This window comes from Muntiacus reevesi, chromosome 10, assembly GCF_963930625.1.
Source record: "Muntiacus reevesi chromosome 10, mMunRee1.1, whole genome shotgun sequence".
In the NCBI taxonomy this organism is placed as follows: domain Eukaryota; kingdom Metazoa; phylum Chordata; class Mammalia; order Artiodactyla; family Cervidae; genus Muntiacus; species Muntiacus reevesi.
In genome coordinates this window covers 61,776,698-61,801,994 of record NC_089258.1, presented here as the reverse complement: position 1 = coordinate 61,801,994, position 25,297 = coordinate 61,776,698, and the positions used below count along the sequence as shown (strand labels likewise).

Below are 25,297 nucleotides of genomic sequence, written 5' to 3'. Positions count from 1 at the left end.
TTGACCTAGATGAAAGCTATCTTTAAGCTCTAAAAATTCTAATGTTTTTACTTAGATTAAATAAATAGAACATAAAGTACAATATACTACCTATAGTACATATTTTCCTCTTCTTACAAGGAAAGGCATCGATGTTTCACCATTTCTATATTTTTACTTTACATTTATTAATGTGTTAATATACCAGAAGACATGGATGCATCTAAGAAGTGAAAATACAAAAGAAACATCATCATTTGCAGGCTTGATCAAACAGCTCATCAGAGGACTTCCTGCCATCTCTTTACTCTCTCTTTTATACCCCTCTTTCTACACCAATCCTCTTCAGCACCCAGTAACACACACCACATCAGGATGTTCATTATGGATAGGGCCATTTCTAATTTACTGAGAGCAATAGAGAGCAACCTCAGGAACCACAGAGTAGAAACAACCCTTTCTAGAATCCATTTCAGGTGTCTCCCATGATGGTTCAGCTAGAGATGCTGCACTATGAGGGTGTTTCATTCTGACCCTGGTTCACAGCTTTTCAAAAATGCTGTTAAAAAGTAACAGAGTTAAAATCAAATCAAATCAAAGATGCCACTGAGCAACTAAGAGAATGACCAAGTAAGCAGGAATGCCTACAGTTAGGTCCAAGCTGTACCTGGCCCCTTGAGCCAACAGACCCTCTTTTATTAAAGGTATCAGTGGTGGGGAAAAACACCATGTGAAATCTAGGAGAAGGCCAAGTGAGAAAATTATAGCACTGCCCCCTGAGATGCTGGAGCAAGGTCACACAATTTGCAATAGATACATGTCTTCTGAAATGCCATTCTCTGCATGGTACAAAGCCTGACTATGGGACATAAGAATTTATGAGCCAAATTCCCACCCTGCCATCAAGTCAGATAGCCCAGACTCTGGTCATCCACCACCGTTACACTAGCAACACTTCCTCAGCATAATCCCATGGCCCAGAAAGGGGATCTCTGAGGACGAGCTGATTGAGAATGAAAACACCCAAGCTTGGTTTACAGATGGGTCAGCCCAGTATATGGATGCAAGCCACTATAGCCTAATTCAGAGGAGGTCCTACCAATTGGCAGAGTTTGAGACAGTGCATCTGGTCACCTACTGACTGTGACAAAAGAAGTTTTCAGAGATTAGAACATTAGACAAAAGAAGTTTACAGAGACTAGGACTCACAGGTAGTCTGGCTAGCTGATCAAAATCATAGAAGAAAAACAATTGGAAGATGAGAAATAGATCTGGCAGAAAGAAATATAGTGTATGGTAAATGGGAGTGGACATAAAATGAGAAAATCTTGGTATTAAAAGTTAACATCAGTCCAAGAGTTTCAAGAATAAGGCATATGGAAAAAATAAATCCAAGAGTTCCCAACATGGAAGAGGCATTAAACAATGAAGTAGATAGAATAACAGTTAACTGGTTACAGCAAGCTCTCGCTGGTGTCTTAGCATATTAATACATATTAATATATATTAATAACATATTAACATGTATTAATGTACTAATTAGGAAGTGGTGCTGGTGACAGAGACAGAGGTTAGGCGTCACCCAGAAGCAGGGGCTCCCACTTTCCACAATGAATTGAGGTATTGCCATCTATAAATGTCCAATCTGCAAGCAACAAAGACTAACAGAGCCCATATCATGGCACCATTCCTTAAGGAGATCATCTGTCCATTTGATGGCAATTTGCCTATAGTGAGCCCCTTCCACCTTTAAAAGACCTGTGATTGATTCAGATAGGAACAGACCTTTTTTTGCTATAGCTTGCCTTTCCTGCCCTCAGAGTCTCAGCCAGCATCACTAACCAAGACTTTGTGTTACCTGCAGAGGAACCCACACACGGCACAGCAGGCATAAGGTAGTCCAATGACACGGATATACACCAGTCATACCACTTCCATGAAAATGTGGATTTCAGCAACAAAGAGTAGACTGTGATGGACAATGGAGATTCATCCTCTACAGGACTCTGCAAAGAATTTATGGCTCCAGCTGCCCAGGTGTTGTCAACCCTTTCAGAAACAAACAGCCCCACTTCCTGCGGTGACCCACATCCAGCAACAGATCCAAGCATGACCATAAAGCATCAGCCAATCCACAACAGTGAGTCTGGGCCATTTTAGCTTCGGCACTCAAACAAAACAGCAAGTCTGACAGCACTTCTGCTCAGACTTATTCTCAACATCTCCTGCCCAGTCTTATTCCTTTGTTCCGACATTTGTTTTACCCAAGGGCAATTGTGGTGTCTTAAGAACTAAGAACACTTGGTAATTGTTCAATGAGAAATGTTACATTTAATAATGTTAGATGAAATTAAAATGTTGCTTGTCATTTACAGTTTGGTGAGGGTTTTAGTTAAAATTTTTTCCCCTGGGAATTTATACAGATTAATGATTTCTTGTGCCAGAGGACACATTACTACTGCTGAGATTTTTGCGTTGTTACTTCCCTGGTGGCTCAGCAATAAGGAATCCACCTGCTAATACAGGAGACAGGTTCAATCCCTGGTTCCAGAAGATCCCCTGGAGAAGAAAATGGCAACCCACTCCAGGATGCTTGCCTGGGCAATCCCATGGACAGAAGAGCCTTGTGAGTTACAGCCCATGGGGCTCACAAACAATGCCTAATAAACATCCTATTCTCTAATAATAAACATCCTATTCTCTAAACTCCATCTCAGAGTCTAAAGAACCCACCTGGATTACATTTTCTGAATGAATCTCAGGCATAGAGTGGGAGACCCCAGAGTTGGGGTCCCCAACCTCCAGGATCTAATGCCTGGTGACGTGATGTAATAACAATGGAAATAAAGAGCACAAAAAATTTACCCCAATTGAATTATCCCATAATCACCCCCCACCCCCCACCCACGAAGACAAAAAAAAACTTTCCTCCATGAAACCAGTCTCTGGTGCCAAAAAGGTTGGGGACTGCTGCTCCAGAGCATGGTACAATCTCAGGACATTTTTATGAATCTACACAATGCACCATCGTTAAGTCCGCATCTGAAACTTCAGTTCAGTCACTCAGTCATGTCCGATTCTTCGAGACCCCATAAATCGCAGCACACCAGGCCTCCCTGTCCATCACCAACTCCCAGAGTTTACTCAGACTCATGCCGATCAAGTCAGTGATGCCATCCAGCCATCTCATCCTCTGTCATCCCCTTCTCCTCCTGCCCCCAATCCCTCCCAGCATCAAGGTCTTCTCCAATGAGTCAACTCTTCACATGAGGTGGTCAAAGTATTGGAGTTTCAGCTTCAGCATCAGTCCTTCCAATGAACACCCAGGGCTGATCTCCTTTAGGATGGACTGGTTGGATTTCCTTGTAGTCCAAGAAACTCTCAAGAGTCTTCTCCAGCACCACAGTTCAAAAGCATCAAAATATTTCGGCACTCAGCTTTCTTCACAGTCCAACTCTCACATCCATACGTCACCACTGGAAAATCCATAGCCTTGACTAGATGAACCTTTGTTGGCAAAGTAATATCTCTGCTTTTTAATATGCTATCTAGGTTGGTCATAACTTTCCTTCCAAGGAGTAAGAGTCTTTTAATTTATGGCTGCAATCACGATCTGCAGTGATTTTGGAGCCCCAAAAATAAAGTCTGACACTGTTTCCATTGTTTCCCCATCTATTTCCCATGAGGTGATGGGACCAGATACCATGACCTTAGTTTTCTGAATGTTGAGCTTTAAGCCAACTTTTTCACTCTCCTCTTTTACTTTCATCAAGAGGCTCTTTAGTTCCTCTTCACTTTCTGTCATAAGGGTGGTGTCATCTGCATATCTGAGGTTAGTGATATTTCTCCCAGCAATCTTGATTCCAGCTTGTGCTTCTTCCAGCCCAGCATTTCTCATGATGTACTCTGCATATAAGTTAAATAAGCAGGGTGACAATATACAGCCTTGACGTACTCCTTTTCCTATTTGGAACCAGTCTGTTGTTCCATGTCCAGTTCTAACTGTTACTTCCTGACCTGCATACAGGTTTCTCAAGAGGGAGGTCAGGTGGTCTGGTATTCCCATCTCTTTCAGAATTTTCCAGAGTTTGTGGTGATCCACACAGTCAAAGGCTTTGGCATAGTCAATAAAGCAGAAGTAGATGTTTTTCTGGAACTCTCTTGCTTTTTCGATGATCCAGTGGATGTTGGCAATTTGATCTCTGGTTCCTCTGCCTTTTCTAAAACCAGTTTGAACATCTGGAAGCTCACCGTTCACTTATTGCTGAAGCATGGCTTGGAGAATTTTGAGCATTACTTTACTAGTGTGTGAGATGAGTGCAACTGTGTGGTAATTTGAGCATTCTTTGGGATTGGAATGAAAGCTGACCTTTTCCAGTCCTGTGGCCACTGCTGAGTTTTCCAGATTTGCTGGCATATTGAGTGCAGCACTTTCACAGCATCATCTTTCAGGATTTGAAACTTACTCCTGGAGTGCTGCAATCATGGGGTCGCAAAGAGTCGGACATGACTGAGCAACTGAACTGAACTGAACCTGGGATTAATACTCGCAGTCTATGCTAAGTAGCAAGTAAATAAATTCTCAACTATCTTTCTTTACCTGAAATGTACACAAAATGTATTTGATTTGATATGTATCAAACTCCAGGACAGGATAGGTGAGCCTTGCATTTCCTCACTGGCCTTCCGCCGCCTTCCTCCGCTTGCACCTCCTCTCTCTCGACCGCCAAGCTGAGGCCTCTTCCTGGGTGGGGGTGAAGTCCGGACCCCCAGGAAATTTCTCAAATTCTCTCCACCCTTCCCCACAACCGGCCTGCGCATGAAGAGAAGGGCACGGCCCGCCCTACTGGCCGGCTCAGCGGCCTCTGGGGCCTGGTGCCGGCCGTCGGGCTGTGAAGACAGGATCCCGGTCGGCCTGGCCCATGGTCTGGAGAGGCCTGGTCCGCCAGCCGGGGCGTGAGGACCGGGGGCCGGCGCTGCCACCGCCGCCGTGATGACCCGTTCGCAGAATGCCCTGAGGCTCGAGCGGAAATCCCCACAGGAGAAAGCTGAGGAAGGCGCCACATCACCCCAGGAGTGAATCCGACCTCTATACCTGGAAGACTGCCCTCCTCCGACGGCCTCACACCCCCTCCGAAGACAGCTACTTCAAGGCGCACAGTAAGCTTCCCAGGGACTAACCACAGTCACCGCCTACCTTCAGATCCTCGACCAAAGTGAGACATCACAGCGTTTAAGAGGATGGAGATGGATACGTTTCACCTCTTCATCCGCCTGTAGACGGCCCCCTGGAGTGGAGAACTTCCCTCAAACTCTCAGGACTGTCCCGTTAAGCGTAGTCCCAGTTGCTTCATGAGCCCGACACTTTCTCCACAACCAAGGTAGATGCTTCGGTTCTGTCCAAGAAAGGGAGGACAGTAAAGGAGAAAACAAGGAATATGCTGAAATCGTTAGGAAGTAGGTTTCAGCCACTAAAGAGGAAGCAGAAGAGGATGGAGTGAAGGTCCTCGCGGCCCTGACAGAACCCTGCACCAGCACTAGCGGGCCTTCCAGTGACAGCAGGTCATATTTGCTTTACGACGACTTTACGACGACTTTACGACAACGACGTGATGCTGAAGATGAGGAGGGCGAAGAGCCGAGGGTTAGGTGGATGGCGGTTCTGTAAATGAGGAGTCAAGTTGTGCTCCTTCAAGGCCCGTGTACTGCCTTGCCATCTCAGGCTAAAAGGAAGGGAGCCAGTGAGGATCTAGCAGAGGCTCCTCAGCAAAAACCTATCACCTGGGTGGGGAAAACATGACTTCTGCTGACTCCTCCAATGGATATCAGTTGGTTCCTTTTTATAGGCCTCTTTTTTTTTTTTTTGCAAGCTTTCTGACTTTTTTTTTTTTCATTTATTTTTATTAGTTGGAGGCTAATTTTATAGGCCTGTTAATGAGGGAAAGTAATCCTCCACAGAATGTCTGAATTCTTGCATGCTTTACCCTTCCATCACTGTACTGATTTATTCTTTTTTTTTTTCCCTTTATTTCCTTAAACTCCCACCTCCACTTCGTCTCTACAAAGTGTTCACAGCAAAACACATCTGGTCTGTTTTTAGATTCTTGAAGAATTACATAGTTTTTCATCGAACAAAATGAATACAATTCTAAAAATTTCACAGGTGAAAATCTGTGAAATGGATCGTAGATCTAAATGTAAGAGTTTAAGCTATAAAAACTTTAAGAAGAATATAGGAGAAACCTTTAGTAACTTTGAGTCTGGGAAAGATTTCTTAGCTACTAAACAAATAGCATGAACAAAAAAATTTTCATAAATTGGAGGTCATTAAAATTTAAAACCTTTGCTCATCAAAATTTAAAGCTTTTGCTCATCAAAAGACCCTGTTAATGAAAGAAAAGGTAAACCACCGACTGAGAGAAAATATTTGCAAAATATATATTCAAAAAGGACTTGTAGCTAGAAGATATAAGGAACTCTTACAACTCAATAGTAATATAAATAACAATGAATTTGGCAAAACATCTGAACTAATGCTTAACTGGAAAAGATATATAGATAACAAGCTAAAAATATGGTCCATGTCATAAGTTACTATGGAATTTAATTAAAGTGCATTTAGATACAAATAATGTGCAAATTGAAAACCTGATATATCACTGGAATTTCTAAAACTTGGAAGACAAGTGTGAATGAGCAGGTTTTCCATAAGGTTATGGAAAAGCCCAAATGAATTTTTTGGGCAACCTAGTAGAACTTCTGGAACTCTTTCATGATGCTCTTGTAAATGTAATATGGTACAATCACTTTGGGTCACTGATTGGCTTTGAATTAAAAATATAAATCAGCAGTTCCACTCTAGATATTTATCCCAGAGAATTAAAAATATATGTTTATAGCAGTTTTATTCATAATAGACCTGGAAACAACCAGATGTCCATCACCTCACAAATAGAAAAACAAAGCTATATGCTAGCCTTGCAATGAAGTACTACTCGGCAATAAGGAGAAAGATACCTTTGATACATACAATGTGGGTAAATCTCAAAAACATCAAGAGTTCACAGTGAATGTCTCCATCAATGGTACCATCAATGGTAAATTCTAGAAAATGAAAGCTAATCTGTAGTAACAGTAAGCAAATCAGTGGCTTCCTTGACAGTAAGCAAATCAGTGGCTTCCTTGAGCAAATGGGCAATGAGAAACATTCTAGCCTGATGAAGATATTCCATATCATGAGTGTAGTGGGGGTTACATAGGTATATATATTTGTCAAAAGCCATAAAACGCTGTGCTTAATATCTGGCATTATTCTATGTAAATTATACTGCAATAAAAATTTTTAAAGAACACTCGTAAATATTGTTTAAAGGATGATCAATATATGAAAGTAGGGCTTGAACAAATATTTGTACAACCATATTCATAGCAGTTTTGCAAGATAGACAAAGGGTGGAAATAATCCAAGTGTCTATGATCAGAAGAATGTGTAAACTAACTATGGTATATACATACAATTATTATTCAGCCTTAAAAATCTGGCACCTGGTACAACATAGATGAACCTTGAAAATGTTAAGTAAAATAAACCAGTTACAAAAGAATGAATAATGTATGATTCCACTTATATGAGGTTCTTAGAGAAGTTGAGTTCATAAAAGCAGAAAGTAAAATGGTATTTGCCAGAGGCTAAGAGTAGAAGAGAATGGGGAGTTGGTGTTCAATGAATCAGAGTTTCAGTTGATCTGGAGTTGCATGGTGGGGATGGTTGCACAAACAATATGAATGTACTTAATGTCATGGAATTGTACATTTTTTAACTTTCAAAAAGGTAAATTTAGTGTTATGCACATTTTACCACAATTCAAGAGGTGGTGAATATAATATGTGAGAGGAAAATGTGGACAACTGTTTGAAATTAGCGCTTTGTTTCTAGGGGTAGGGAAAGCTTGGAAACCAAGATGAGGTGATTTGCAAGGAATAATAGAGCAATCTCACCTTGCAAAACTGATAAGCAAGGGATCAAGGCGACTAGAAGGAAAGAACTTCAAATATGAACTATCCTGACCAAGAGGAAAGGTGAACCTAAAACTCTAGATGATTATCTTTATGCCAAAATACAAATAAACAGGCATCTTGAGTCTGTCCCAGAAGATTACATTCCTAACACTCAAAAGCTTTTTATGGAAAAATGAATTTCATGGGAAATTGCTGGAGAATGGTCTAATGAAAAGATATGAATTTTGATTGTGCCCACTGTCTGCTCAACAATTTCCCTGTGAGCTAAGAGAAAGGGCCATTAGATTTGGAGTCACATCCCCCAGTTCACAAGAGAAATGCTGGCAAGTTGCTAAGACTCAGAGGAGATCAATAGGACAGAAGAATCAGCTAAACTTGTGGGCACGGCAGCCATGGCAACAACCTTGGCAAACCCTCCACACAGATAGCAACAAGCCACTTCACGATCACTGGGAGCCCAGCCAAGAGAGGGAACACTGAGACAAGGACTTCGTAAATCCTGAGGATAAGCTCCCTGCACATGAAAAACAAAGGACACCTTCCGAAGCATCTCCTTTGATTTCTTCTGATCTTTCTTAATTTAAGAACCCTGGCACTAAAGTCTGGAGATCAGGCCCAGTCTCTCAAAGGAAAGGACAAATTGCTCCAAAGTCCTTAACGTCGAGTCCATTAAAACATTAGATCGACCTGGAGAGACTTTAAACTCTGTGACTTATTTTGAACAAAGGATAATATTCAAGAATCTCAGGTACATTTAGATACAGGATCAAAGATAACTTTAATTCTGGAAATTTGAATGCAAGAAGAGAAATTGTTTTGACTGTTGAAGGGTATAAAGGAAAAGTAGCTGAGGTTGCTGAGTTGTGGTAATGGCTGGACACAACATGTATGCTTCAGTCTTGTCTAACTCTTTGCAACCCCATGGACTATAGCTCATCAGGCTCCTCTGTACATGGGATTGTCCATGCAAGAATACTGGATTGGGTTGCCATATTCTCCTCCAGGGGATCTTCCTAACCCAGTGATTGAACCCACATTGCCTGCATCTCCTGTCTTACAGGCAAATCTTTACCCACAGAGCCACCTGGGAAGCCCAGCTGGACACAGGGGGCTAAAAAAGTTTTCCTGGAGTGCTATTTCCTCTCCCTGAGTGTGTAATTGCAAGATATTCATTACAGTTCTAGGGATGGAAAGAGCTTTCAAAAGGTTAAAGAGTAGGGTCCCCAAAATTGGACCTGCCAAAAGAGAACCTCTGGAACAACACTGTTGCAAGTGTGGAATCATATGGAAGTACAGTAGGTCTATACCAAATTATATAGGGTGTTAGAGAAACTGGGACTATATAGGGTGTTGGAGAAATTGGGACTAATCCCATATACCACTTACCTCTTGTACCCTGGTTTCACTGGTCCAAAATAGAGATGGACATTGAATCAACCTTTTAGTAATCCATGGTCACCGATGTAGCAAATGCATTCTTTTAGATCCCTGTTCATTTTGATCATCAATATAATTTGATTCATTTGGCCAAAATTATACCTTTATCATCCTACTGCAAGGAGATCCAACCAGTCCATCCTAAAGGAGATCAGCCCTGTGTGTTCATTGGAAGGACTGATGCTGAAGCTGAAACTCCGGTACTTTGGCCACCTCATGCGAAGAGTTGACTCATTGGAAAAGACCGTGATCCTGGGAGGGATTGGGGGCAGGAGGAGAAGGGGATGACAGAGGATGAGATGGCTGGATGGCATCACCGACTCGATGGGCATGAGTTTGAGTAAACTCTGGGAGTTGGTGATGGACAGGGAGGCCTGGTGTGCTGCAATTCATGGGGTCACAAAGAGTCGGATATGACTAAGCGACTGAACTGAACTGAACTGATACCATAAATTCTTTAGCACTGTTTTATCATCTCATACGGTAAATTTTAAACGGCTGTCTTGATTTTATTCAAATAGAAAATGTATTCATTTTGTAGATGGCACACTAGATAACAGTGAGAAATAATTTTATTTGAGGCTGTTCCATTCCTTATCAGTTTATGACTAAAAATGGTAAAACAATTTAACAGAAAAACTAAATTCAAAGACCATCTGCCAAAGCAGTAACTTTTCTGGGAATGTTGCTTTGAAAAAAATTAATTTTGCACTGAACGGAACACAATATTTGCCCTTGAAACCCACATCACTAAACAGGATGCAAAGGTACAGATACTGACACAGTGGGATATGATGCTGCAGTGTCGTAACTCATCACATGGCCTCCTGAAAGGCAAGTTTCTTAAAGATTACACAGGCAACTCTCTAACCTCTCATCCTATATAACCCAGACATGACTCTCCAGTGGATTCTCCAGTGATCTGATGACATGGAATTATTGGCATGCCCCAAGGAAATGACAAATGTGTAATGTCTGTCAAATAGTTTTCTCATTTCTGAGTACAAATCAGTTGCCAGCCACTTATTGTTCCATCATTAAAACAGACAGAGAAGGCAATGGCACCCCACTCCAGTACTCTTGCCTGGAAAATCCCATGGACGGAGGAGCCTGGTAGGCTGCAGTCCATGGGCTCGCTAAGAGTCAGGCACGACTGAGCGACTTCACTTTCACTTTTCACTTTCATGCATTGGAGAAGGAAATGGCCACCCACTTCAGTGTTCTTTCCTGGAGAATCCCAGGGACAGAGGAGCCTGGTGGGCTGCCGTCTTTGGGGTCGCACAGAGTTGGACACAGCTGAAGTGACTTAGCAGCAGCAGCATTAAAACAGAGCAACCCAAAGAGAGAATAGCAAGTCCTTTTGCCACCACCATGAATTCGATTATATCTGATACCCACACACTCTCCAGAAATGATGGGCAAATGAGATCTCCATTGTTAAATGGAAGTGGTAGCATCAGAATGGAGTACTGCCCTTCACAGAAGTATGCTGCTCAACTGGAAGCCATCCCATGGCAAGGGTGCCTTTACTGATGCCTAAGGTACACTGCTTCTTCTAAAAAACACTGTTCTTAAAGAGAAGAACCTTGGTCTTCAAGTATTAGTTATATCTAGTCATTCAGGGCAATGGCTGGGACCTATGGAGAATACTCAAGCAGGAAAGAGATCAATCTGTTCTATTTTAGCAAGTAGATGTTAATGAAAGTTGATTTACATATGTTCTTTTATCATTACTGCAGGTAAATTTTGCAAATGATAATTAATATTCCAAGCAAGAAAGAATGGAAAATGTAAATTAGCAAATGATTTCTAATAGAACATTTTGGAGAAGGAAATGTATTCTTCCAGTGTTCACTCCACTATTCTTGCCTGGCTCATTCCATGGATAAAGGAGCCTGATGGGCTACAGTCCATGGGGTCACAAAGCGTTGGACATGACTGAGCGACTAGCGCACACACAGACACACACACACACAAACATTTAAAATAAAAAAGCAAGAGGGTGACTAATGGGCAAAATTTTCCCCAAGCATCCTGAGAATAAAATTATTTTGAAAATATTAATTTGATAGTAAACCAAATTATTCTTATCCTTCCATGTATGAATTGATATGTTCACACTCTACTTCCATTTAGGGATATCAGGTGAAATCAAGCGAAGCCTATTAAGATATCAAATAGATCATTTCTTCAAGTAGTGTAAATTCAGTAAATACAAATTGTTTTTCTGACATAGGAAGACATGCCAATATATAAGTAGAATTAGAATGCAAGATACAGTGACTTTTGAGTCATCTGAAGATTTGTAAAATCATTGCTTCAATCATATTTCATATCCCAAATTTCTATAGGTAGTTATCACCATAAAAAAAGTTAAACTTATATTCCTGTTATATCTAAAAAAAGAAGAAATTTTGATTAAGTAAGGATGTTCATTGTGGGCCATCTTTGATCAGTGGATTCTCTCTTTAAATTTATAAGACTTCCTCCACAGCTGTAAGTTTAGACACCGGCATCATTTTGATTTGAAATACTTGCATAATGCTTGCTTTGGGACACATGCATTCAATTTAAATGTCAAGCAGCGAACCAAAATTAGTTTATTACTTTTATTGACAAATAAAAATGAGAATTGTTTTATTATGACTATTATGAAAATATTACTGCTAAACTATCATTTTTTACATTTATGAAAGCAATAGATTTTAAGTTATATCGCTGCCTCTTACACTGTACGCACACACGTGCACGCACCACTCTTCCAGCCACACAACACACACGTTCCCATGTAGCTTTATTAAAGGTATGTGAGGAATTCCCTACTGTCAAGCCACACACCACCATTAATATATTCAAGTCATGAGAGGATGAACCAATAAGAATAATGAGAGAGAGAACATTGTTCCAGAACAATGTTCCAGAGAACATTGAAGCAACAGTCAGTCTTGCATTCAAAGCATGGTATGTGGTATGACCATATTGAGCATCAATTGGGATATTGTTAGAAATACAAAATTTCAGCTCTCCATCCCCTAACCCAGACCTAGTTTAACAGATCTGTCTTTTAACAAGATCCTCAGGTGATTTTGCATGTACACTAAAGTTTGAAAAACCCTGCTCTAGACTAGTGATTCTTAAAGTATGGTCTCTGGACCAACTGCATCAATGTTTCCTAGGAACCTGTTAAAAATGCACGTTAAAATGCTCCCTCTCAGACACATGCATCAGAAATGGTGGGGCTGGAGCCCAGCAGTCTGTTTTACCAAGGCTTCTGGGTTCTAACTGGTGACCGCTGCTTCTGTGATTATTACCACATCCCCAGTGATGACCACCATGTGTGAGGGCGGCAACACTGACAGCTGCCGGGTAGGAGCAAATAAAACCTGCAGGATTTGTATCTGTGTGGCTTTAGAAATTTGTGTGTGCCACTCTCCCAGTGGGTTACTCAACAGCAGCCACAAAGTTCTTTCTTGCTCTAAGGACTCCAAACTCACCATTCCCTCTTCCATCATGGCTTTTTAATCTTCTCTTGAAAGTAACTGTAGTGAAAGTGTGAGTTGCTCAGTTGTATCTGACTCTGCGATTCTACAGAGTAGAATGTAGCCTGCCAGGCTCCTCTGTCCATGGGATTCTCCAGGCAAAATTACTAGAGTGGATAGCTATTCCCTTCTCCAGGGGATCTTCCTGACCCTGGAATCTAACCCAGGTCTCCTGCACTACAGGCAGATTCTTTACTGTTTGAACCACCAGGGAAGCCCCATCTTAGCCTTATCCTTTAAGAAATGTCAACTCTTTAGAGAAGGCTCTGATCCATCCTATCTAAATTTATTCTCTCTTTTTTTCTGTATCTGAACCTTGTTTATTTCATAGAATACATCACAATTCACCATTACTGTGTCAGTTTCCCCTACTAGATATCAAGCTTCATGAAGCAGGACCCACTTCTGTCTTGATTACTGTATTTTCCTTAGTTTTTAGCAGTATCTTCTGTATAGTAGTCTTAATGACTATTGAAAAATGACAAATTAGGAGATATAATGGAAAAGATGGCATGCTGAGATAGGTAGATGGAGCCCTACTATTATTATGCGTGGTTCCACTAGGACTCATTCTTTCCATGATCAAGTGAAAGTGAAGTTGCTCAGTTGTGTCTGACTCTTTGCAACCCCATGGACTGTGGCCTACCAGGTTGCTCTGTCTGTGGAATTTTCCAGGCAAGAGTACTGGAGTGGATTGCCATTGCCTTCTCCAGAGAATATTCCTGACCCAGGGATCGAACCAGGGTCTCCCACATTGCAGACAGATACTTTACCAACTGAGCCACCAGGAAAGCACCTTCTATGATCATAGTGAGTGAAAAGAAATGAGCCTTGCCACACTAAGTCAAGAAAATAAGTAAGCACAGCTGGCTTATAATGTCCAATAATTTTCAACATTAGAATTTTGCTAAATATTACATTTTTCTCAGGAACTTAGAATTATGACACCATAAAAATATGTTATATAAGTAGAATAACTTCACCTCAAAAGAAATGACACCAAAACATTAAAATATCAGTGTTTATTTCCCTTTTTGAATGTGTGTTGAATTCAATACAAATTGATACAGAATTTTTCTAGGCCAAAGAAACCAATGTTACATTTAGAAGGCAACTGATTGCAAAAAATATATAATCTATGCTCTACTTCATTTTTTAAAAAGAAATTCAGGATCTTATTCTATGCTTAATGTGTAGCAATCACGAAGTCTTCTTGACAGCCAAAGACATCACAACAAAGGAATGGCACAATAAAGAAATTTTGGTTGTTTTTTTTTTCCTCTTCGTATTATCTTCATATACCAGTAAAAAATAAACTCTGTAATAAATAAATATATATAATAAATATTTGCCAACTGAAAATGTATAAATAGGTCCATCCTTTAAAAAAATGGTCCATCTTGGTGTGGCATGTTTCCTAGTCCATGTTTCACCCCAACTTTTTACATATAACGTCATCACCTGCAAAATCCTAGAAGGTTCTTAGAATGTATATAGCAATAATCTTGGCCAACTATGTCAATCCATCTCTTCAACATGAAGTATCTATTTGTAATGTAACCTTCAAAGGAAACATACTCCAGAGAGGTGAGGCACCAGCAGCAAACTAGGTTGAGTTCCCAGGATCACAGTTGAGCAGATTTTCGGCTTCAATCTATGAGTGAGGACTGAGCCAGTGTACCCGAGGAAACTAAATCCACTTGTAAAAAGAGATCTTGACCTACTTCAAGTGAAAATGTTTCTTGTTCTCAATATTCTTTCCAAAGTCAGTATCCCAGTGGGAAACAGACACCATAACATTCTGAATGTTGTCCTGGGTTCCTGTTTTATGATGAGAACTGAAACAAGAAAGAAGAGATGTAGCTTGGTTCTTCAGTAAAGACACCAACCCCCTTCAACTGTACATAAGTAGCTCCTTGTACAGTTCAGGAACTCTTTCTGGATCCACTGGTCTGGGCAGGAAATGTGTAAATTTCTGATGTCTTTTGGACCTGGCACCATCTCTTGGAGTTCCATCTTTGTTAAGTGCCACAAAATACCTGCGGCCAGTGTCTCCATGTTTATATATGTTCGATGAATAGGTATTATACCAGTTCTCTTCAAATTGCTCCCTAAAGATGCATTCAGAAGTCAGCTTCTCCTACAGGAGAGAAGATAGCTACCATTAAAAATGACATCTTTAAGAACATTTCCTTAGAAAAATCTCAACTTTTATGTTTTTGTTTATAACTATATCCTTGTCAAAGAAGGAGAAAGGATAAACTGTTTCTGCTTTGTTCTGTTTTAGTCCTCATGTTACCTGGAATTCTTTCTCCCAAGTGACTCCATCCAGCAGTTTATTTAGCTCAAAGAACTTTAAGTTGAATGTCCATTTTCAATTTTATTTCCAAATATTGGATTGGCCAAAAAGTGCATTTGGTTTTTTCTATAAGCTGTTACAGAAAACTTGAATGAACTTTTTGGCCAACCCAGTACTTAATAAATATTCTAAATTTGCCCATGCTCCATTTTATCTCAATTCCCACACCATAACCACCAAATAGACTTGTAGTTTATCTTGTTCCATCATTAGATGCCAAATTTCTACACAGCAAATCTCTACTAACATCTTGAAACATTTCAAGACCTTGCTAACATTCAAATTCCTAATTCAAGATCACCACTCCAAATCATATATCCTCCCTTTGTGAATTAATTATCTAATTATACAATACCCATGATTAACTTGTGTCTGGATATTACTATTTGGTAAATGCACCAAATGTAGTAAAAGCCCAGTAATTTCTTGTCATTTCAAGATGGACTGCATATTATCCCAAGACATTGACTACAGTTGCTTTTTTTCAATCTGACATATACATGAAGAGGGAAGACTGAAGTGAAAATGTTAGTTGCTCAGTTGTGTCCGACTCTTTGCAATCCCATGGACTGTAACCCACCAGACTCCTATGTCCATGGAATTCTCCAGGCAAGAATACTGGAGAATTCTGTATTGTCTTCTCCAGGAGATCTTCCTGGAGTGGCTAACCATTCTCTTCTCCAGGAGATCTTCCTGACCCAGGGATTGAACTCATGTCTCCTGCATTGCAGGCAGATTCTTTATCATTTGAGCCACATGTGATGTTTTTCTCTTTCAGTTGTGATTCTACTTTTATGAGATTACAAAGTGCATTCTTTTTCTTTCTTCTGAGCTGACAGAAAGCCCAAAAAGGGCAAGTTTTACCTTTAAAAGGACAGATATTAAGTGGAATACCATTTACTGAAATATGATAACCAATTTTCCTCAGTGTATATTAAGATTCTAACTGTACATTGTGGTCTCAGTTGAGATTTTAAGAAAAAAGAAGGTACCCAATAGTGTCATCTGATAAACCATAAAAGCTAAATTCTCTTTGGAAATAGCTACAGAGACTTACACTTTAAGAAGGAATTTCATGTGAGATGATGGGAGGGAGTGGCACACAGTTACACTAACAATTTTCTTAAAATTGTACCAACATAAGCAACTGTGAGGAAATAAATAGTGTCACCAGTGAAAGATAAAGATCTACATCATACTGCAGATTGAGTTTTATATTTTCCTGTTTTTCTATTTCTTGTGTTGTTGCTGTTTTCTCATTTAAAAAAGAAAAGAAAAAATCTTACACTGATGAACTATTAACCTGAAAAGTTTAAATTTTTTAAAGTATTTCCATATTTAAAATATTTATGGTAGACCTACAAATGTGTGCACATATCCCCAGTGATGAGCTTAAAAACTTCCCAATCCAACTGTAACAGCACAGCTACTATACTTATCCAGACCTCAGATATGGCCCAGCTAGTATGTTGCCATTGTCTGTTGTTGTTCACAGTATCCTAAGAGTTCATTAAATCATTTTCTATATTGTAAAGGTCAGCAAGTCAGTGATGTATACTTACCTACCTACAAAGGTAGTAATGGGTAGAGAAAACTTATGTTAAATGAATGTAAAGAATTCAACAAGGCAAGAAGAAACTGCTCTGTTTCATATCTCTTGTCCCAGGATAATGGGCAGAAACAATTAGTGAACTAAAAGCAATAAAGGTTTAGGGTTTAAGAAGTAGAAGTGAGTTATTAATGCTATACTACAGTCCAGATATATGGAAATTTATCAAGAGAAAGATTTTTCATTTCTACTTAAGTATGTATATTTATATATTTCTTCTGAAATGCATTATTGGTAGCTATTCTACTTAAAAAATGGATAGTCATTATTTAATGAATTACAGTAATTGTTTTAAAAATACGTACTGATCCATATAGTTCTCCTTTGTCATTCATTCCAAGGTAAAGACCACTGTCCACACCTCTAATACTGACAAGTCCCACTGCCACACTGATGAATTCCAGGATACCTGAATTTATAAACAAAACAATGATTTGCATTTATTAAAGAACATACAACTAATGAAAATCTTCCAGAGTAGTAGATCAAATTGCTAAATATAATACTGTATGCGGAAGTCCTTCATAAACTGAAAAGTGCTGTACAATTGTCATTATGATGAGGCTCCCATTTTATAGATAAAAAGAAAAAATTGTTCATTGTGATATAACATTAAGGGTATAAAACCTTAGACAAAATTAACCTGGGTTTGAATCTAGTTTGGTAACTTACTGATTAGTCTTGAGTACATAAGTCATTTGTCTTTTTTGAACTTCAATATCTTCATACATGGAAGGGTGAAATGCTTCCTTACAGGAGAGTGGTAGGGCTAACATTTCTAGGCATCCAACAAATGGAAGCTATTATTACCATAAATTAGAATATAATAGAGATGTTCTTAGTTCTCCTTGATCCCACCAATTATAACCATGTCCTGTTAATTGTTTTGCTTTGTTTTTGCTTAGTATGAACTAAGTACATTTTTTTCTAGCAGCAGCCAATATATTTTATATGGATGCATTAGTATTTGGTAGTTTATAAAGGGTTCTACTTTTACTTTCCCATCTGGTCCTCAAAAACAACCTCCTAAAATATGTGTGGAAGATACTATTATCCCATTTTGCATAAAAAGAAACTGAGGTCTGCCTAAAGATAATGACATTTGTAATTAACAGAACAGATACTTGGAGTCATATCTTCTGAGCCCTAATCCAATGTTTATACTTTGGAACACTGCTTCTTGAAGACAAGAAAGTAGTTTCAAAATTTACAGAGTATATAATATGCTGGTTCCCATCCCATAATTCTTAAAGATAAATTTTATGGTTGAAAAAGTTAAATAACTTTATAATTCATAAAATGTGATAGCCAAACACCAAGAATTTAACATGTAAGTAGGTTTCACTTTCAGAAACTTTCTAGAATTGAGCAACTAAACTAAACAGCAACAAATAGGTAAATTAGTACCAAAAACTCTCCACTCAACACTACTAATACACTATAGTTAAACAAAAACAACAACAAATAAAAACCCTTACTACTTCCCTCTGCATCATTCTTTTTCACTGCACTAACCTTCGGATGCTGTCTTTGTCTTGTTCTTCTCTTTAGACTCTTTGCTGAAAAAGTATATCGACAGACTTTCTATGCTTGGAACTGCCTTCCTCAATAGCTTTCTACCTTTACCCCTTCACCTTGTTTTAAGATCCACAACAGTATAAATGTGTACCATTTAGCCTAACTCTTGCTCTTAAGTCATTTCTTGATTTATTGTACTACAAGTTCCTGTTTGGACACATGATATTACCAAGGCCAAGGGAAAGTACAAAATCTGGCTATTTGCTTGTATGAAGGGCTCTGTTCTGCCCAGATCCTAATTCATTCATTGGCAGAAACATAGATGCTTAAGCTCTAAACATAGATTCTTAAGAGCTCAAAGGAGCTCTTTCAAACTATTAGGAGATCACGTATAACACTAGACCTAACAAGGATCTAACAGCAACAATATACTGCCAAACTTCCTGTAAGTGACTTGCCCAAGGTTGAGCGGAGAAAAGCTATAGTAGGAAGACACAGACCCCAGAGGATAGCCATTATAATAACTGATAGAGAGGTAGGAATTAGAGGAAAATTAAACTTACTGCCAAGCTCATCAGCGATCCCTATTAGAAACAAAAATAAAGACCCAAAATATGACTGGTAGAAGAAGACACATTGATGGAATTTCATTCAGGATATACTTACAGTCTATAAATTACTTGAAGTTGTAATGAATGTTACATTCAAATTGAAAAGTGTACTGTGGCTCACTGGTAACTTAACTCTCTTTAGGTATCTGATTTACATTAAGACGCTCTTGTCTTTCAAAGAACAGGAACTGATTAACTGATTAGACTGCATAGTAGAACTAGTTTTCAAGTACAATAAAAGTTTCATTTCCATATAAATTAGTTATAAAACAGATCTTATAAGGTATTCATTTTTCTCACAACTAAATCGTAAACCACCTGCAGTTAAATTCTAATCTTAAAGTAATGCTATTTTGTCAAAAAGCATGTTAATTGTAGAAAGACAATTACATATATATCTTAGAATAATTATATTCAATAGCTTCAACTTCACTAAATGATATGCAAAGCCTCATATACATATAACAAGGTCAAAATGATTCTGTGGTGGCTCCTGCGAGCTGATGGGAAAAAGGTTATGTGCTTTTCATGTTCCTCTTAAAGATTTTAGCCACACTTTTAAATTCTGATCCTTTTTCTCCACAAGGAAATAGTATACCACACAGTAATTTGTAATCATTTGATTCTTAAATGAGATTTGACAAGTCTTTCTTATTTATAATATGAGGTGGCAACTAAGCTAATTCCTTAACAAAGAGTAGACATGAAAAACTTTCCTTTAGAGGTAATCACAGATTTTAGATAGATTTTCTAATGCCCAGTGTCCCATAAAAAGACTTGGAGGTACTTTGTCTTTCTGGTATCATTTTCAAAGCCAGCCTTTTAAAAAATCATAATAAACAGGTGAGTCAACCCACAATGCAACCACATCAGACAAATCTATCGAGAATAGGGGAGAAGAAAGGAAAAGCCTTTAAAGGAATATGTTTGATCTCAGGCTAACCTTTTTTTTAAAGTAATGATTCCATGTTTACGTATTAGGTAAAATCTTTCTCTGATACTACTGTGCAGAAAAATTATTATAAATACAGAACTAACTCAGGGAATTTTTTAAGCCTCACTGGGACCTTTTGTTTTTAATTCTATTGATGTGGTTTTGAAATTTTAAAACAGTATTCTGAATTTTTTATTTAATCATGGTCAAATTAGTATAAATTATCAAAAATGTTATCTACTTTAACATCTCAAATAGTACATCTTAAGCATTTTCAGAATTCTTACTTTGATGACATAGAAATAAATTTTAGAGAGAAAATAATTTCATAGTCAATCATTGAAGAACTAAGAAAAGAAGGCAAATATAAAGAGAATCATATAATGCTGTTGTTGTTGTTGGTGTTGTTGTTGCTGTTTGGTTGCTAAGTCATGCCTGACTCTTTTGTGACCCCATGGCCTGCAGCCTGCCAGTCTCCTCTGTGCATGGGATTTCCCAGGTGAAAATACTGGAGTGGATTGCCATTTTCTTTTCCAGAAGATCTTCCTGACCCAGGGATAGAACTCACTTCTGCATTAGCAGGTGGACTCTACCACTGAGCCTCCTGGGAAGTCCATTTAATGTTACACATGCATGCTGAATATATACTTTCTTCTCACCTACACTTCCTTGTAGTAAATTATGATGCTTTAGCTATCAAATGCCACTAGGATGCACTGTAATGCACTCTAGAGGTTGTTACTCATTTAAGCTACCAGACTAATCTGGGTTATCTCTCCTTTGTGTAACAGTAAATATTTTGTTCCTATAGGTACCCCTGCACCATAGAGTGACTTAACCCAGTACAAAAATCAGTCCAAGTTATATTTTTGCAATAACTAAATAAGCATACAAAATTTTAGCAAAAAAAAAAATTTTCTACTAAGATGGTCATTATGATAGGCAACATTCACATCTTAAAGAATGGAATAAAATACCAGTTTAATGAATGTTATCAAGTCTACAAATATTTACTAATCTCTTCCCATAGAGTCATTCTTATAAAAAGACACAGAGTAGAAGAAGCAACTACTTGACTTTGGGGAGATCACAGTTGAATTATAAATATTTTAAAAGTAGAATTTCCAAAGTTACACCATGTATCACATGGATCTCCCTGATGGCTCAGCAGTAAAGAATCCTCCTGCCAAGCAAGAGACATGGGTTCTATCCCTGGGTCAGGAAGATGCCCTGGAAAAGGAAATGGTAACCCACTCCAGTGTTCTTGCCTGGAAAAGAGGAGTCTCGAAGGCTACAGTCCATGGGGTCGCAAGAGTTGAACTTAGTAACCTCACCACCACCACCACCACTATGTATCAGAGGGGGTGGGGGTGTGGGGGAGTCTGACTATTACCTAAGTTTAACTTCTACCTCTTCTACTTACAGGCATTAACACATTCACCTTCATTTCTAAATCTTTCCGGTAGCTGGAGGGTTTTTCTGTAACAAGTGAAGTGCAGTAATTACTCAAGGCAAAGGAACTGAGCCACCTGGTGTCAGCAAAGTTCTTTAGACATGGAATCTCAGCCTCTTCAATTTAGAAACCACTTTCTGAAAGTGACCCCAAGGTTGGCCACTAGGTCATGACACTCTGGACTCATAGTCAATGGGAATTTGGAAGAGATCAGTGGAAGTTGCAAACATGTGGGGTTTAAAAAGTTAATTTTCTAAGCCTTTAAGTGCTACCAAATGACCACCACATGCTCATTTCCACATCTAGGGTTACAAATGCCCCCTCAAACTGAGATTTACACTTTTCCAAAGTTTTAATGAGGACTTCAAGTCAAAAAGAGAAAGCCAAATAAGAACAAGGGATGAGGACAAGAGAGAGCCCTTCAGAGATAAGACTCTCAAAGAATTCCACTACCAAGGAAGGGAGAAGGAAAACTGACCTATGTTAGGTAGGTCCTTTCACATTGCTGCTGACAGGTAATCGGAGTCTTTAAAAAGAGATACACTGATTCTATCTAGTGAAGTTCCAAGTTTGATGATCAAAATCCTTCAGGAGTGTTAGCCAGTTAACTCAAATATGATGAACACGTCCACAGTAGAGGAAAGATCCTGGGCTGTTAGAACAGGAGAGCATCTTAAAAGGATCACCTGATTTAACTCCATCATTGTACAGACAAGAAAAGAAAACTCAGGCTCACTGGTGAAAGCACATGCTAGTCACGCAGCTAGGTAAGGAGGAATTAACAGCAGAGACTTTATGGTTTGCCAATCTAGTTTCTTAGCAATTTGCCTTAACAATCATTCCGGTTTTGGGGTTTTTGTTTTGTTTTGTTTTGTTTTGTTTTTTCTTTTCTTTTAACTCCTTCTGCTCCCAGGCACCGTTGGGGGTATTCTGAAACATGTCTCTTTGTGTTCCCGCTCGTATCGTCTTTCGCTTCCCTACTTCCTCTTACCTATGGTCAATACCAAGATCTTTGCTTCAGGATTTCATAATTTCTAAAGAGGATCTTGGTTAAAGGACTAGGCATGCTCTGTAGCCCAATAAGCTTTTTGTCTGTTTTTGTTTTTTTTTTTTTTCTCACCAAACTTTAACAGCGCAGAGAACTGCAGGCAGGTGAGTCTGACAGGAGCGATGGTGCCCACGGAGAGTTAATCTGTTACCTGCTCAACACGTGTGGTGCTCTAGGTAGACAAGTAAAAGCTCGCTTCCTATTTTTGAGCAGTAACCACAAAAGCATCATCAACTGCCTGGCTGTAGGGCAGGTCGAAAGAAGCGGCAGGCTTTCTGTTGTCAACTTTTGTTAAGTGGACAGTTACTGGGGGAAACGTGGGGGGCGCAGGAGAAAATAATAGGGATTAAAAAAAAAAAATACTGCCTGTGAGGTAAGGAGTGCGGGAAAGATGTGGCTCCGAGTCCAGGGCTCTGCGTCCCAGGCAGCCAGGTGCGGGCGGAGCGCCCCTCTCTCCCCTCCCGCCCCCTCCAGCGTCCGGAGCAGCAGGCCAGCCGGCGATCGCAGAGGCCGGCGGACAGGCAAAGTCCTGGGGTCCCTTAAGTCCCAGCCCGCACTTGGCACCCAAAGGGTCTCTGGGGCTTCCGGCCGCGCGCAAGCCGGAGCCGCTCAGCAGGCGAGCAGGGAGGAGCGCGGGATGCGGGCGGCCGTACGTACCGAAGAGGCTGTGGTCCTGCCGGGTGCCCTGCACGCTGCCGTCGGGCAGGATCTGCAGGTGGAAGCCGGTGCGGCAGTAGAGCTGCCGGCGGCGCAGGAAGCCGTGCAGGTGCGCCAGCTCCGCCGCCCCGGGGCCCCCGCGGGCGCCGCGCTCCGCCGCGCCCCGGCGCTCGCCCAGCAGAGGCGGCCGCTCCCCGGCAGGAGGCAGCAGGAAGTGCGGGCCCACCTGCGGGCCCAGGCCCTCCAGGCCGCCCAGGAAGCCCCCGACCTCGGCTAAGGGAGCCATGGAACGGCCAGAGGGCGAGGCGGCCGATCCGGAAAACAAAAGACACCCCCACCCTACAAGCAAAACGGTAGCGAGGATGGGGAGGTGGATGAGAAAAAATGATGGCCAAGCAAGCGCCAAAAAAAAAAAAAAAAAAGTTAAGGCCCGGTTACTCCCGTGAGGTCGCAGGATGGACTTTGCACTCAGAGCAGGGACGCTTTCACTGTCTTGGAGCGGTCTTCTCTCCCGGGGTAGGTGGGAGCCGGCTGCTGGCCTTGCAGAAACACCTATAAGCTGCCGCTGCCAATACGGGGGCTGGGGCTGGGGGCTGGGGCTTCAACTCCGCAAACTGATCAGATCAGAGTCCTGTGTACATACACACAGTATATATGCGGGTCCTCTTGACATATGCTAATCAAGTCCTTTCATGCGCGCTGGGGAGGTTTCCGTTTGAAATCTTAAACCTGCCTCCTCTCAACACGTTTTTGCTCTTCGGAAGTGACCAGAAGGAGCCCTTGACGGCTCTGTATCAGTGCAGTCGCAAAAAAAAAAAAAAAAAAAAAAAAAATTCATTCCCACCATTGGCCAGAGCTGGCCAGCAACTTCGGGGAGGCGCAGTCAAGGCCCCTCTTTGCGGTCGTCTGTGGAACAACCGTGATGCCGTGCGGCTGCGGCCGTGCAATCGCCTTTGATGTGAGCTCCTTTGCAGTGATAGATCGCTGCTGAAAGGAGCACAACTTGGCAGGTAGATTGAAGAAGGGAAAGGAGGTGGGGGGAGGAATCTGGGAGCGGGGAGGCAGGGAGGAGGGGATGGGTAGGAGGAGGAAAAGGAAAGGAGAGAATTGGACCCCTTGGGAGCTGCTCGGAGCCTGCAGTGGACAGGTGCAAAAAAAAAAAGGTAACAGAGGGAGAAGGAAAAAGGGCGTTACCCGAGGCTTAGACCTGCCCAGACACACATGAAAGGAAAATCAAAGCTTTGACAGTTTAACTCACTAATTTTAAAACACTAATAAAATGTACAAGCATTACTCGTTTCTTTTATCATTTAGATGGGGGATTTTCTTTACATAATCAAGGTTAGGTTAGGAACACACACCACCACCACCCCCTTCCCAGGTTCTCTTTAATGTTTATCTTTACTCAGATAACACATGATATAACCTATCTGCCTGGAAAGTTAAAATTTTGTGCTAAGTTTGTGAACTTTTAAGCAACTTAATATAATAACATAATCTAATTGTGAGTCTCGGGATTAAGAGTAAATCCAAGTAGGCTGAAAAGGGATATTCCATATTTCATGGATGCCACAAATAGAAAATGAATATCTATGGTAGGGTCATAAATGATAGGTGACCTCTGGGGTCCTTATCCAATCTAAGAGTACCTCCCTATTCTTAGTTGCATTTGCTTTCAGACTAAATTTTTTTGATTGTTCACATTTGAATTATAAAAACAAATAAATGGAAAATGGTGGTGTTTCTTGGTGTGTTTTTGAGACCCAGAAAATTGCTGGTAACATGTGGAACTGCCCAGTACATATTTGTCAGATCCAAAGTCATTGAGGTGAAGGAGCTGGGTACACGTCAAACTTTGGTTTTGTACAACGAGTTAAATTTAAGGTCTTTAAGTTACAGTTTTTCAGTGTCCGAAGAGCTGAGAATCATTTGGCAGGTTTTTATGCTTCCTCTAAGCAAAAAAGTTCTAGGGACTCACTGAAAATGAGTTTTTCAGCCCCATTTCACGGTCTGCTTAACAAAGGCCTCGACTTGGGAGTGCGGATGGATGGGATTTTTTTTATTTTATTTGCTCTGATGGGATTTTTGCTAATTAATTGGCAGGTGCTTTAAAGTAGGTAAAGTTATACCTTTT

The 25,297-nt window shown here is 40.3% G+C and overlaps 1 protein-coding gene across 1 annotated transcript; it reads right to left on the bottom strand.

The window, feature by feature from the left end:
* Positions 1–14,868: 14,868 nt before the first annotated feature.
* On the bottom strand, positions 14,869–23,449 carry FGF20 (fibroblast growth factor 20). The gene is made up of 3 exons (XM_065947571.1): positions 23,164–23,449; positions 17,248–17,351; positions 14,869–15,114 (listed from the first exon to the last, which is right to left on the bottom strand). Exons 1-3 carry the CDS (start codon positions 23,447–23,449, stop codon positions 14,869–14,871), a joined length of 636 nt encoding a protein of 211 aa, XP_065803643.1.
* Positions 23,450–25,297: the final 1,848 nt, after the last annotated feature.